The 16,160-nt window shown below is 39.1% G+C and overlaps 1 protein-coding gene across 1 annotated transcript in view; it reads right to left on the reverse strand.

Annotated features, from left to right (window-relative positions):
• Window positions 1-12,811: 12,811 nt before the first annotated feature.
• Window positions 12,812-16,160, reverse strand: part of DYNC1LI2 (dynein, cytoplasmic 1, light intermediate chain 2) — a gene marked incomplete at its 5' end in the record, with an annotated part of 25,316 nt that continues 21,967 nt past the window's right edge. The window contains one exon of the mRNA XM_009872026.1: window positions 12,812-13,599. Coding sequence (XP_009870328.1) covers window positions 13,493-13,599 — 107 coding nt within the window. The remainder of the gene's footprint in view (window positions 13,600-16,160) is intronic.

Below are 16,160 nucleotides of genomic sequence, written 5' to 3' on the forward strand. Positions count from 1 at the left end.
AGTCGGCGGTTTTGGCACTTGGGAAGGCGTTCGCGGTCTGCAGTGGTAAAGGCGTTTTGACTTGGGTTTCCTTTAAAATTCACTGGCGTTGATGCCGACACTGAGAAAGCCAACGACACCGACGTTTTAAGTTATATGTGTAACTCGGATTGAATCCTTCGAGCTCGCACCGCTCAGAATTACACTTCCAAGCTGTTAGGATACTGCACCCGCGGGAGTTCAGCACTGGAAACCTTCAGCGTATTCTTCCACGAGTCTTAGAAACAAAGAGTCATTTTAAATAGTGAAGTTTTCCAGTCAACAGTTTTGACAGGCTCAGAATCACTTTTTGGAGCCACTTTTTCTCTTGCTGCATCACCATGAATAAGGAGAAATTGCAACATCAACGGGCAAATACAGGTGTATCAAATGCCGCTGAAGGTGTTTTCTTCCTTTAAGTGGCGAGAGACAGCCAGACTGGTGTGTACCACAGACTGAGCTGAAAATTCAAGGTGTTCAGTGTTGTATCCTGTGATCTGCCATCATTATCAGCCAGGTTCCCACTTTTGTTCTTGTCACTGACAGACTACACCGTTTTCTCTTCTTGCACATTACTAGTACAGGAGTTCTGCCTGTATTAATTCTTCTACCATCTTCCTCTGGCCTCCAAGAGTCTTTTGTACCACTACAGTTTTTCAGTTTTCCATGAACAGTGCAGATGACCAGCCTTGTGATTTCCGTTCCAGTTGTCTTTGTGTTTTGTTTAATCTCTCCAGTTCTCCTGAAGCCCCTTTAATCCTTCTTCTTTCAGAAGGTTCTGCTCCCTACCGCATCATTTTTAGTTTCAAGAGATTTTTCTTCTTTTCTTTGGCTTGTGTCTGTGTAAATAGACCCTGAGTAGGACCAAAGAGATAGACTCAGAGAGCACACCAGGAACTCTGGATGAAGAGTCAAGTTTTTGTCTACCATTAACACTCATTGCTTGCTCAGCTGGGGACATCACTGACAGTATGCAGCCAAGAGAAGTCTTTTCATAGCTTCTCTGGTCCACCCTGGTGCTGGAAGAAGTTGAGATTCTCAAGCAAGATGAAGAGTTAGGAGACACACTTAAGAAAACAAAAACATTGCCCTTTGGTGAAGGGCAAATGGCAGGAAAAGAGGCAAAAAAAAGAGAAGACAGGAGCAAGGCATAGAGAAGGATGGAAACTGTGGCTTGGGCCACATGAAACTAGCCTAATAATATGAAATCATAAACGTAAGGGGGAAATCCTGCATTGGCACAGGGCTAGCCATGATGGACTAATAGTTTTTTACAGTCTCTCTCATATTTCAGTTCTTGCATAACTCTGGGGAAATCGGAAGTCTCACAAAGCTCCTTTTCTTGTAGGAAATATCACGGGTAGGTGGTTGCCATTTCTGAGAGGTTCTCTGGATTCTTTTTAACATAAGGCTCCACAGCTGTTTCAGGAACACAGCCATTTACACATTTACCTACAGAGCTATTTAACGTTTGTTTTCAGGGACTACTGTGGCAGTTCTAGGAAACTATTGTAAGCAAAGTGATGAAAACATATTTGAAACATCCAATAAATACTATTTTGATTAATCTTTTGCAGCTCTAACCAAAATGCATCATTATGTTGAAGAAGAATCAAAAGGTGGTATTGCAGAAGGCAAATGAAGGACAAAGGGAGAATGGTTGAATGATTTAAGAAAAAGGCTAGATGATAAGAGATCGTGATTCTGGCTTTTGGTGTAGCTACTGCCTCCAGTGTTGCCCTTCATCAAACATCTTAATAGCTTAGTTTTTCCTTTATAAGCAAAGATTAAATCTATTTAAAATCACTAGAGCATTCTGAGAATGCCATGACCTGTACACACAGCAGAACCCCTCTGTTCTTTAGCGAGCGAACTGCCTAGGTAGCAGGAGCACTGCAAGTGCTCTCTCTGCTCTACCCGAAGCGTTATTTAACAATTGAGAGGCATGTTTTCAGCGAGCGTGTTGACAGTGTCACCGATCGTGGTTTCACAGGCATTCCAGGCAGCTCCTGAGGCAGCGGGATATTGGCATCGCCATCCATCGCCATGGTGCCCCTTTCGGCACCACGGTCCGTACAGCCGGCTTCCCCTCGCTGTAAATGGCAGCGCGCCAATACCCAGCCATACTGGGGGATTTTCTGGCGTCCTCCTGGATGGCTGGGTGGGCTGGACAGACTTGGCAAGGGCTTGCAAGGTTCCTGCCAACATTTAACAAAGGAATCCTTTACACACACTCCTGCCTGATACGGCACCTTTTCAGCCTGCTCTGTAGCACTTGAAGGGAAAAAAAAAGTCTACGTTTAATATGTAAATAAAAGTACTGATCCAGTAACAAGGTCATTGCATTCATCCAAGGCAGATCATGCTGCTTTCAGATAACTTTGTTTTTATAAGTTCATAAGCTTTCCGAGCACAGCCTGCCATCTTTGTGTGGCTGCACACTAAGATGAGGAAAATGGGGAACCAGGTCAATGATCAGCACTCAAGACACCAACATAGTATCCAGCTAATCAGATCATGGAATTAATCAGAGAGAACTTCATATCCAGCTAAAATATGACTTGATAGTGAAAACAAGGAAGAAACTGCACAGAGGGGAGGAAATCCAAGTATGCTATTCATAGACATTATAATTAAATGATCAAAGATCTGTACTTTTACAGAACAGTTAAGCCACCTTTATCAGAATTACAAAATTCCCATCAGAAAGAATCTCCATGATAGTGGTGATAAATTAAAACCAACTGGTGATCTGGGTGTAAGAAGCAGTAGAAAAAGAAGCTTAAATGTTATCACTGATCAAACTGAATAAAACCGCCTTCCCTCATCTCTCAACTTTCACCTCAGCTATTCATACAGACGTGAATAAACCTGTGAACTTGTGGGTTCATTTCGTAAAGCACACTTAAGTTTTACTTTCAAGATTAAAGCATGTGATTCTGTCTCAACTGAATATCAATTTAAGACCAGATTTTTAAAGCTGCATTTATGTAGTTTTAACACACTTGAAAGTATTTTAATGTTTATACATAAAATTTTGTAGATCTGAATGTAATTAAGAGTGCAAAAGGAATTAGGATCCTAACAGGAAAGTTACGTATGTGCAAATACCTGAAAAGAGCCGAGAGGTTCTTTAAGAAAATGCTCCGGTATTTCCACATGACCTACCAAAGGGAAGGAGCGCTGGTATGCTGCCAAATTCCAAGAGAGCTGAGCGGTGATTAGAGTTTAACTCTGGCATCAGAGAGCAGGCTCTTTTTCCCCTTGAACTTCTCAATATAAAAAATGCTGAAGCTTTTTCTCAACTTTTCAGCTGGGGAAAAACCAAACCCCACCCCACCCTAAAAAGCTAATAAAGAACTTGCTCTAGGAAAACATCTGGTAGTTTTAAGTGCCTTAGTTCAGTAAACTGTCCATTTTCACAGTGTGGGAGTGTGGCATTGCACACTTTGATTCTGTAGCCATGAGCAGCATGGGAAGCAGGCAAATAATTTTGCCGAGTCAGAGCTAGGAAGTAATACAACAGGAATAAGATGCAAGTTCTGAGATGGACTTTAAGCACAAGGAAAAATGGACCCAATGGTGAGGAGTCATGGAGCCAGTTATCTCCAACTGCTGCTGAACAGTACAACCATTCCTACTTCGCCGTGTCCACCCACCGCTGAAGTAGCACCATGCAACCTCCCAGGCTAAGACCACTCAGCATAAAAGGCACCTCAGGAACAGTAACAAGAACCGCATTCCTCAGCTAGGAGTCCTGGCACAGTCCTACCAACTGAAGAAAGTACCAAGAGAAGGAGGACAGAAAGAAACTAATTTGAAGGGCAACCTATAAAAGCTTCTTCCACTAAATATGCAGAAAAGTTTCACAGGCTGACAGCATAGCACCCACTTCTCAGGCCATCTGATGGTCGGGTCAGGGTTCTTCAGACGCATTCCGACACAGCACAGGGAGAAGCTCTCCTGGTCTTTTTGTCTGGCTAAAAAAAGTGAAGCTCCAGAAACAGAAAGTTTTAATGAATCCTGTTCTATAACATCAGCCCATGCATACTCTCAACACCTTCAACTGTGTTCCAGCCCTTATGCTTTGGAAAATACACAGAGCAGCCCTTACAGGCCTCGTGTGCTTGTGTGACAGATTCTCCAGTACGAGCAGCCTGGGGCAGCCATCAGGTCTCACAGCCAGGACCAGAAAGCAGTGGTGGCTGGAGGCCACCACAGAACCTGTCCCAAGGAGCTGCATTGTGTTGGCTTCACCTTTTAGGGGATAGGTAAATATCACTCCTGGAATTTCACCATCACTATCAGGATATAGTATCTCCCCTTCAAAAACAAACCAACCAAAAGATAAAATCCCCCAAAAAACAAAACCCAGAAGGGCAACACTGCCAATAAAATTAGACTCTCTTTGCAGACTTAGGAACATGACTTTATATGCTATTAACAATGAGCCATTCACAGAGCACCTTTTTTTTTTTTTTCATTCCAGAATTAGAGATTGACATCTCCTTCAGTATTGTCTCCTGGTCTATTTTATTTTTTTTCCCTCCTGCTTTCATCACTGATGAAGTAGTCACTGACTCCTTTCACCTCCAAAAAACTTTTAAGGACATCTACAACTTGCAAAGTGCCAGAGAGGAGTTACCTTGCAGCCACAGCTGGGCTGAAGGGCAGCACACATTCTACGTAGCAGGGAGAAATTAATTTCTATAAAAAACAGAAGCAAAACCTCATATTCTTAAGAAAAGTGCCAGTAGACCTTTAATGGTGCTGGGAACCAGCCAAGACTATGGGTTATATTTCTTCTGAAAGAATCCTGTATAATGAAGCACACTGAAAAATATGCAGAGAGACTGACAGCAGTGTTTATTTTATTCATGGCACTACATTTATTCAGGGAACAGAGGGAAAAAAAGCACCCTGAACCAGGAAAAAAGGTAGTCTTCTTTCAATAATGCCATAAAAAATACACAGGCCTAGAGCAGAAGATCAGAAAACGTTAGTTCCCTCTGACTGCTGGGCATGGTGATGCCGCCCCTGTGGTACCCAGCAGCTTTACAGCAAGCGTGTAGGGTACAGCAGGCCTTTGGAGGGAAAGAGCTGATTTTTATTTTCTAAGGTGGTGGGAAGCTGAAGGGAAGGATGAAAAAAAATATATAAACCATGTTTTATAAGCAAAGTTTTAAAGGTCCCTTAGCAGGCTTAAAAAAAGAGATGAAGTACACTCACTACATTCTTTCTTTCCATGGACGAAATGGGCCAGCGAAAACAACTGACCTCAACTGTTTTAATACTGTGTTGGTTGTTACGTAACCAATCCAGTCAGTCCCCTGCACTTCTGGTGGGGAATGGCAAATGTTAGAAAAGTTCATTTTATAATTATCCTTCTGAATTTGTTTTACTTACAGTTAAACTACAGTTTATTGTTAACATCAGCTAACATGACAACAGGTCAAAGAATATTCCTTTTTTCTCAAAAACACTCGATTCCTCCATATGACAGACGTTTATATTCAGCTAATTTGGCTTATTACCTTACAGAGCATTTCTTCAGTTATATGGCTTCTCTGCAGGCAGGCTTGCTTACTTGCTTTTCTTTTTCTTTTTTTCTATAAACAGGAAAAATAATTTCAAGTCTTCCATCACTGGCTATAAACTCAAGCCAGGCATATGGCCCCAACTCTACAAAGCCATACACAGCGGAACCAATAAATCCTGATTCCTTGCAGACTTGTGACTTCTCTTCCTACTTTCCCCACCTCACCCCTCCCACCGAGCCCAATGACCCAGCACCCTCCCGAGGGTCCCTTCTCACAGACAGCAGGCTTAGCTCCTATTCATGTCCTCGAACTACTGCTTGAGCAAAAGGAAGCAAGTGCTGTGCCAGGTTCCATGTGTGCAGACTGGCGGATTTTTGTTTGGCCCGTCTCACCTATGAACTAGCCAAACTTACTTGGCAATCCCTACCTAAAGCAGAGGAAATCTTTGGATTTATCATCTCCACCAAGCCACTAATTGTCATGCAACTGGTAGTAAGTCAGCTATCTGCGAGATCTTGCTTGTTACTGAAGTTGGCGAAAAGATTTAAGTTATGTTTGAAGAGGAGGTAGAATAGGACAGAGCACAAATGCAAAAGCAGAGGCAATCATGCTAAAAAAAAATTAAATACAACAGCATTCTCTTAATAGTTGTGTTGTACTTCGCTCAGCTAAAAGGTGATCTGGAGAGATTTTGAGAGGCTTCTGCTAAATCGTAAATATTTCAGATTCTGCTAATTTCACTAGCAATTTCTCAGCCCAGCAAAACAGCATTGCAAGGTATTGGTCAAAACATCCCAGTACAGCTAGTTAAACAGATGCTAATTGTAATTGCCTACTGACAATCCAGTATTTTTCTGGGATGTGTTTTTTCCCCAGGAAAATAAACCTGTTTATAACATTCCAGGTTTATAATATACAAAAATTTCAGTATTAGCTCAGTAACCCCAATCTCTTACATATATCAAAGGCTAACATACCACTTGCTTGTTCAAAACTAGCCCATTACAAGAGGAACTAACAATTACTACCAAAGGATATTGTCAGCTGACGGCTGTTGAGTATTTGTGAGTTGAGGTGCACAGTGAGATTACAGCACTAAAGAGAAGAGTCTCTATCACTCTCCTTACCAACCTTCACACCTCGGCTAGATAAATCCAGTTCCAAGTTTGGCTGGAAGTACCAAGAGCTCCCCCCTAGCCTTTTGCCTTTGTTTTGGATTTAAGAGATTTTCTGTGCAGTCCGCGACTGTCTTTAATAAAATGGATTTTTTTCCTAATTCTCTCCCTTACCCTACGGGCACAGTAAATTAAGTCCTTCAGACAATCTGAAAATTTTTAACATCTTCACTTTCTAATAATCTCCGAAGCACAGTCAGTATACCCAGTCCTTCATGGGTAACGATTTGATTCCTCTGGAAAAAAAGAGCTTTTAATTTGATAATACTTAGTGATTTATTATCAACGTAGACCAGTTTTTATTAAGCAACCACAACAAGTAACATTCATCTCCACCTTCATCCTACCAGTTAAGACAAACGCGATCAACACGGTCATTTAAACTTGAGTGCAACATCCCAGTCTGCTCTGCAACCAACATGTGTGTTGAGTCCGTGTTCAGATAGTTTAATTGCTGGGCCTCTGCCCAGGCACACACCGCCCTCGCACAACACATGCCCTCCAGTCCCGTTTGCACCGTGACCATGTCGTGAACTCGCTGTACCTGGCTCAGGATTTTACCATCTCTCCCAGGCTGTCCCACAGGCTAGTGAAAACTCAGATCAAAAACTTGGCTGGGCTTTTTCAGAGGGAAATGGGCAACATAAGGCAAGACGAAATTGCAGCCGGTTACTCGGGCCAACATGTGCAAGTCAGAGACCTCTGTCCTCAGACTCTAAGTCCCATGAACCGTAGAGTTGCTCTGGCCCAAGCCTCAGTAGCCATCTCCACCCCTTATCTCTTCCTTCAGCTGTGCTGACTCAATTCTAATGCTGTCATTTCATTCCCTCTCTAAAAGGAAAGTCCCTGTTTTTTGGAATGCTGTCAATCTTGTAAGCTGAGTGCCAGAGATTTACAACTGCACGCTTCCTTTTACTGCGCATTCTTGCAAATATCCATGCAAGACTATTCCTAGCACGTTTTAGTTGCAAGCACCTTTCTGGCATGTTTTGAAGTGTTACTTTCTGGTTTTCAGCATTTGGCAGTCTGAGGCAAGGATGGCAATTTTACATGCATCATAAAGCTACACTGAGTGTACAGACAAGCACCAGCAGTTTCGCTAGTTACTATTCAGAGTGAAAAATTAAAACTTTTCAAAGGCAGCTTGTGCAACCTAATTCTGCTGAGCACGGATACAACTGTTGTCTTTTAGTGCTGGACACTTCTATTTCAGCTTTTGTTCTGAAAGAAAGCAACAAAAGTGTCTTAATTAAGACAACTCAAAATTAGAAAGAAAAAAAATGTATCGACAAAACTGTCAGACCTGAATTAAATTGCTTTCATTTGGGAAAAATTCAGCTATTCAGTTTTTGAAAGATACTTAGCCTAAAAAAAAAATACTTGCCAAAATTCCAAAGGCACATTAAGTAGCATTACCTAGAGGCACTGATCCCAAGCCTGCCACCTTCTGGACTTGGAACATTTCATCTGCAGAAACCTTCATCAAAACATATAATTAATTGCCAGGAAGAGAAGAGTCGAGGATCTTTTTCATCTGAAAAAACAGTTACAACTGACACATAGAAAGTCTGCAAACCAAGGCAATAGGGAAAACTAATTGCTTCTCTTGTTTACCACATTATCTTACAGACCTCTTGCATGTAACTGTTACCATGTTTTCAATACAACCCCCCCCAGTAACTCGATGTCTGCGATTATAAATACCGGAACATAAACCAGAGTGATAACTTAGATATTTCAGAGGGCAGCAGTGCTACGTATCACTTACATGGGCAAGTCAAATCTTTTGCATCAGGCATTTCTAAACAATGCTCCTAGGCACATTGCTGTATTTCACAAAACAAATGCCTAAGGTGCTAATACTACTTTGTGGTTTTTTTCTTTTTAAGGCAATTTAAAGCAAAATTAGGTGCCCTATACTTTAGAGTTATGGAAACTTGAGTGGTTTTGAAGCATTGTAACACCACATTTATATTACCACTTATAAAGCACTTCATTTGAGAAAATTAAATTCCTTGAGAATTTTTTTAAGCATTTGAATTTCATGAGGCACTAATGTACACATGCAGGTCAGAGCTTGCTTCATTTCACTTTTCCAGAGAAAAGCGAGCATGCTCGATCAGATTCTGCCTCACCTGTACTTCTACAACTCCCATTACATGGAGTGGCTGTTTATGAACTACAATTACATTTGGCTGCAAAATTTTCAGATGTTTGTGAAACCAGAGCCATGTGGTGTCCCAATGCATTAATTCAGACTGTTGGCCTTCTTAATTATTTGTGCTTGCATTATCTTCTCCACACAATCTGAGTGGATCACAGAAGTAATTTATGATGATGAAGGCTATACTAGAACAGGCTGTAAGTTCTATGCTTCTATGATCCTTAAAAGGGAAACTAAATTCCAGCAAAAGTGTGCTTTTGGATTAAACTGCCTCTATCCTATCAATATATTATTTACTTTTCAATTTAAAAGAACAAAAAACAGACAAGCTCTGCTTTTGTTACTAAATATTCAACTTAAATATTCCATGCAGCTCTACATATAGACCTGAACCCTGAGTCTGGTTTAAGTCATGAGTAACAACCTAATAATCTATAGACTTTCCTTTTTATGTATCTGAACTACAAAGATTCAGAAACTGAAGATTTTACTCAGGCAAAGGTTCTTACTCAGGAAGATCATTCCCTGACAAAATCCTGCCATGGCCAAAACCACAAAGGGGTGAACACCGCTGTCTACAACAGTACAGGCAGTCAAAGATTCATCTTGCAAGAGCAGCTAAGAGCCTCCAGCAAGATGTTTTCCACACCAAAACCTTCTTCTCCCAATTTTTTTTTTCATTTGGAAACACTATGTTTTCAAAAACTAATTACACTTTAACAACAACAACTCTGAAAAGAGAGTCACAAGAATGTTCTCCCATTTCAATCCACTGTTATGGTCTTTTTGAAGAAAGTCACTTTCAACTTTACTGTGTCTGAAGATGAAGTTTTCATTTAGTTTCCTCCAAAATTAGCATAACAGATAATTATTTTCAAATATTCAAATAATATTTTTCTAAATCCCATCTTAAAGGACTAAAATTAATTCTTTATATTAATGAACTCATTAAAACATAACGCATTACGGCAATTCTAAATTCACTTCTAGAGAAACTGTATTTTGGAAACCAAAAGCTCAGTGATTTCTACTTTAGAGGCAGAGTGACTCAAGAAACATTCATAACTAGAAATTCAATCTATGCAAGGAATTTATAGGCATCCAGTTAAAGTAACAATGAAGTAAACAAGCAGAATCCTAATTAAATAAGTCTATTCTTTCTAAGCTTACCAAGAAGAAGAAAGGGAGAAAACTTAGCTTGGCAGAGAGGAGGCATTCGCATCACCCAAGCAACTTAGTCCTTAAACTTCTCACAATATGGACTTTAATCCTGCAAATTTAGGATCAGCGCACTGCTTGGATACAGTAGTCCACCACATACACTAGAAAGCATACATCTGAACTTGGGAAAAGGTACCACTATTTCCCCATTCTCATGAAATACATTACTTTGCATTAAACCCAGTTCTGCTGACGTAACTGTTCACATGTGAGCCACCACGAGCACAGCCCCCTCTGCAAACAGAGCTTCACCAGCTTTGCTTTACTTACACGAGGTGCACGCTCTAAACTCCACAGCGGAGTTGCATTAGCAAAGGCTGGTACGAGACTGCCCAAGGAAGCTGTCATTAAGGTACACAACTGTCCAAGTCAACTCATTTCTCCTGTTCACAGAACTTGCTAATATTCTGCTCCCACAGAAAGAGCTCTGCAAGGGGCATCTTAAAAACAACAAAAAAGCACAGCGTAAAGCAGTCTGGATTCGTGTTTATTGAAGCCAGTAATTAAAGACGTCCTCATTTTGCCAGCACTAGAAAGCAAGATTCCACATGACTGCATACTGCACCTGGTTAAAGCCATACAACTGGACTAAGGTTTGTTTCATACACTTGCAGTCCTAATTGTAAGTTGGAAAAAACCCAATAAACTTAGTATACAGGACAGTGAACTTTCATTTACAGCGTGTATATTGTTAAGTTCATGATGTACAGAGCAGTCACTTTCAACGTAGTTAAATTAAATAAAATAAGAAATTCTGTTCAGTTTAAACAGTTTTTTTAAATGCCAATAAAAAAAGTGCAAACTTAAAATCAAGCAGCATAACCACAGCATTTTTATGGAGTGCCAATCTTTAAACTTTTATATTTGCTTCAAGTTGAATGCTTTCATCTTTTGTTTTCTTAGTTTAAACATGAACAGTAGATGCAGTCACTATAATGCATATAAATATAGTCATATAATAGTTTAAACAGTCTACCATACAAGTGTATCTGCAAATAAAATGAAGTTTCACTTGAAAATGTAAAGGCTGTTTGCAATTTGGCCTTTGGTTCCAATGCTTGAAGACACCAGAATAACAACTGTGCAGCTCACCAAAGTTGACCGACTTTGGCAACCACAGGATGCTACATTACTTACAACTTTCTTCAATAAACTAGGAGCATTCACTTGCAATTAGAAACTGGAAATCTGTTTCTGTTTTGTCAGAAGCATCTTTCTGCAAAGCTGGTAAGTTATCACACATTAGCAGTTTTGATCAATTTTAGTACATTTACCATTTTTATTGAACTGGAAAGCACTTAGACTTTAAGTTTTAGCCGTATTGCTAGAGAAAGTGCTTATCAGGTTAGACGACAGGAAGATGCAGTTTCAGACTGAGGTTTTCGAACTATGTCCCATTACGATCACACACTTTTCCAATTCTCCTGTCAAGTTTTTGATGTTCTAGTCTCCAATCTCAATTCCCAGTGTCAGGAGGACAGTGTGTAATTACTTCTGGTGTGGTAAATTGCAACTGGCACACATTACACCAGGAAGTACATCCACCACGTTACCCATCAGCCATCCACAGTCTTAGTCTAACTGTTATCTAGACAACTGTATAACTTCAGGTCATACCGTTTATTAAAAAAATAAAAAGAAAAAAAGAAAAATATAGTACTTTCAACAAAAAAAACTGGCACAGGTAACATACTCATGTTAATGCTTGTCAAAGAGGCAAGTAAATACTCTTAGCTTTCTAGATAATGTTTAGATAGACTTACAAAAAACAGCCTCTTGATGTAACAGGATTTGAAGTTAACATCCAGCACTGTGTTAGTGGTCAATCTAGTTCTGTATATTTAAGTAACAATATATATTAGGGAAGTTATATCCAGACATCAGGTTTAGTACAATTTCGTATCAATAAAAAGTAAACTCTGCATAATTCAAATTGTGGTTTTTCCCTTCAGAATTAAGAGCACGGAATATGCTTGGTATTTTTAATTTATGGTAGTGTGTACATGTGAAACAAGCATACCGCATATAAAATCAAAGTGCCATTTCAGTAACCATAGCAGTTTTGTTTGTTTTTACAGAATGATGGTTTCACGTGACCATAGACAGAGCTCCATTAGAGCAACAGGGATAACGACAACCCATCTTTCCAAATGAATCGCTACATTAAATAAAACACGAAACAAGTTATTGAGTATATTCGTCAGGTACACATTCATACTCTTTAGGTCACCTTCAGAATTGGAGCTGGCTGCACCTGCAGCAGATGTGGTTGGAACTAGGGCCTTGAAAGGTTTTTTTTAAAAACCTCCACAGGTGTAAGGCAGGAATCAATTTTAGCTTGGTAGCTAATATTTAGTTACAAAAAGTAAGAAAAATAATACTGAGTGTTCTGTAGCACATTTCATTATGGGAAAATGATACGTCACCCACCATTCTTCATAGGCTAGCCTCTTGGCATAAAAAAAGGCAGAAGCTATCAGAAAACAGGATTTAAAATTAAATACAAATTGCCAAACTACTGATTTTAAAATAAAACCAAACAGTGACTGTTTGTACTACAGTGCACAACAAATTCAAGCACCTTCTAAAGACACATCACACACTGTGCCAGGCACTTGGATCTAAACAAGTTATAGTTTCTCCCTTTGTCAGCTACACCAGAAAAGGGCATCCACACTCTTAGACTTTTTTAAAAACTAAACCAAGATTTATAACAAGAATAAATTCCCAAGATGCTTAGTGTTTGGCCTGGAATTCTCCAATGTAAAGTAGTCTTTTTTAAAACAGTGATTATTTACCCTATGTGAAACACAGGATTTAACAACATTGCTCCTCTCCAGTCAATCCAACATTCTGGTTTCTCACTGTCCCAAATCTGTTTCCCCTTTTAAGGGCTCCATTCCCTACCTAGGCTTCTTGCACCTAATTAACGCTCTGTTACACCACCACCACCACTACTTCTCCAAGAATATAACGCATTTGCAAACATACAAGTAGCCAATTCCAGTAACTTCGAAAGAGGATTTCATGTCTCCTTCTTGGCTCGTGTGCATCAGTAGTAATATTTCAATCAGAATTCTCCATTTTGCTTCTCTGTGTTCTTCACAACAGGAAACACAGCTGCACCTGCTTACCTCCAAAACCAAAAGAATTGCCCTATATAAACTCTAAATGGGTATCTTATACAGAGGGATTTTATATGCAAACTTCCTGAATGTGCACTTTTTTACTGGGACAAGGCAATGATGTAGTAACCTCATTTCCCCTGCCCCAAGAAAACTGGTAGCATCTGCCATAGCAGAAAATTCCTGGTCTTATCAGATCAATATACATATAGTTATTTGGTCATTTACATATGCATTTTTTATGCGCTATCAAGCTTCATTCTCTGTTGGAGGAGAGTTTGTCGTTACCATAGAGTCTGGCTTGCGAGTCATCCTATCCAATTCTTCTTGAACATTTGTCAAAACTGTTTTTTGACCTAAAAAGAAAAAGGACAAGGTTAAGGCAATCTAAGTTCAACCAAATCTTTTAACCGGCGAGTACAAGTATTCATAAAATCACTTTTACATGACAATCTATTACTCAATTTCTCAATATTTTTCCACCACCCACCCAAGAACACGGAGCCTGACAGAAAGCAAGGTAATGTCCTTGTAAAGACTGATGAATACTAAAGTTTGATTCACCTTAAAGAGATGAAATGTTGAATTATAAAGCAGTGTAAAGCACAAAAATATCTGCGATACATTTTACAGCCACGTTTATAATTCTCCATAAAAATCAACTGTACACAGTACTATTATTAGTACTGATGGCAAGGACTTGATTTAAACCTGATTTTAACCACAAATTTTCCAATGTACTTAGGTCACTTGCTATAAAAATCACATTTGTTTGGTCACTTACACTTGCTGTGTTTTAATATTAAACAACTAACAGGAAAAACTCTTTTATGTCTGCAGACAATGTTTCCCTTAAAAAAAAGAGGACATGAATTGCATATTCATGTAATATGTCAGAGCAGTCATTTCAAAGGACTTCTTCAATTGGAAACAGATACACTGAAGTATTTCATGGAAAGGCGTATCTTAACATTTTTATATCAGACTCAAAACTTTTAAACAATTCTGTAACACGACTACCAGTTTAATTCTCTCATTCCAAAAATTATAAACCCACAGACAAATTAATCATTAAATTTGGAACAACATATTCTAATGCTTCAAGCATACACGCATTTATGATTAAAAAGCTATTATTTTTAGACAAAATGTAGATTATATAACCATGTACAGCTTCCTTACATAGCCAAAGAATTTAACAAGCATCTGTTTTCCAGCTCAAATGTGTGTGAAATATTAGGTGGATTTTTTCCAGGGTACATGCTGAAAACATTAAGAAGGCAAGATTTGACTGTTAAGAAATTTAAGTGGTTTTTTCCAAAGTACAAAGACATAACCAAGTTAAAAGGTTACCTTTAATCACTATAAAGGTTTTACATTTAAGCACTAGTCCTAAGCCACAGTATTGTTAGTAGCATCTATTCAAAGCATTAAGTATTTAAAAAAAAATTTTAAATTAGTATAGTAACTGTAATATAACTCACAGTACAAAACACTTTACATGTAGCCTAATGGTACCTTGAACTTAAAAAACCCTAAAACCTAAACCAATCAAAACAACACAAAACTCTTGCTCAAACAAAAGTAGGTCTAAACAAAAACTGCAGCTTTATTTTATACTAGATCAACTGGATCCTTAAGCCTCCAAAATAATAGCAAGCAGCTGTCTCCCGAAACTACCTCACATTGGACAAGAAAAGCGTTGCCAAGCTGCTCAGTGATACATAGGTTTGCTTTCACCCCTTTACCACCATCCCAGCTGAACACTTATCAAAGGAGAAGAAATACAAGGAGCTGTTTTTAAGAAAATGAAAATTTCCCATTTGTTATAAATTACATTGATACTTGCTTTCAGTTTCCCTGCAAATATATTGTCAAGGACTGTAGCTGTGTTCTATATAATAATATGCAATTTCCTTTCTAGGTTAGAGTGAGAGCAGGGAACCCTAGTTGTTTATCTATTGCACGGGAATAGAAGGGTGGAGGCAAATATTAGAATTTGCAAGAATCTTCCTGTGAAAATAAATGAAATAAGTTTTTAAGCCTAGAAGTCCATGAGAACAAAAATACTCCACCAATGAAGTTCTCTGAAATATCTTGATCTACCCATGGAAGAAAGACAATCCAGAAACATAAAAGCAAATAGTAAGACGGGTGAGGAATTAAAGAGCATGAAAAATGGACATGACATTGCAGCAGCTGCCCAGACTCGAGAGTTCTCTCAAGTAAAAGTTAACATAGCAGAAACTAATCAACGAATTAGGCTGACCAGTATGTTGAGATCTACATCATCTCCTTCATCCTGTATCAGAAGCTCAACATTTCAACCAGAGGATATTCCCAGCTGTGGAAGAAAGAGATGGTCTCTTCAAAGCTAAATATTTTTAGTGTCAACCTTCTGAAAACTTAAGGCACTTTAAACAGCTTAGATTACACATTTAGCATATTTCCTTGCACAGAAGATGCTGCCGTAAGTAAGACTTTCTCCAAGAAATTCTCAGCTCTTCCACAAAGAGCAATTAAATCTTTTCTGCTATCGCCAGCACTAGCTACCTTATAAACTCAACAAGAGCTCTTCGGGTACTGATGTGAGAAGCCCTTACTTTCTTAGGGAAGTTTAATCATATATAGGTTGTATATAAGATGTGAGCACATCAGCCGACAAGTACCAAGGAACATTCTCCTACGAGCGAGAGCCAATTGTTCTGTTCCAGAAGGTAGGGGATAAGCATGAGCTGCCAACCTGATGCAGCCAAGGAAAGCCAACTGCAATCTTGCAATCACTCAGGAGAAACACCCCCACCAAAGAAAGAGAACTGCCGTACAATGAGATAGATGTGGAGTGCTGCACGCAATTCTAATCACACATGTTTAAGAAAAGGTAAGCTCATGATGGGAACTAATGAAGATCAAACTT

The sequence above is a fragment of the Apaloderma vittatum genome, unplaced genomic scaffold, assembly GCF_000703405.1.
Source record: "Apaloderma vittatum isolate BGI_N311 unplaced genomic scaffold, ASM70340v1 scaffold4896, whole genome shotgun sequence".
Lineage (NCBI taxonomy): Eukaryota > Metazoa > Chordata > Aves > Trogoniformes > Trogonidae > Apaloderma > Apaloderma vittatum.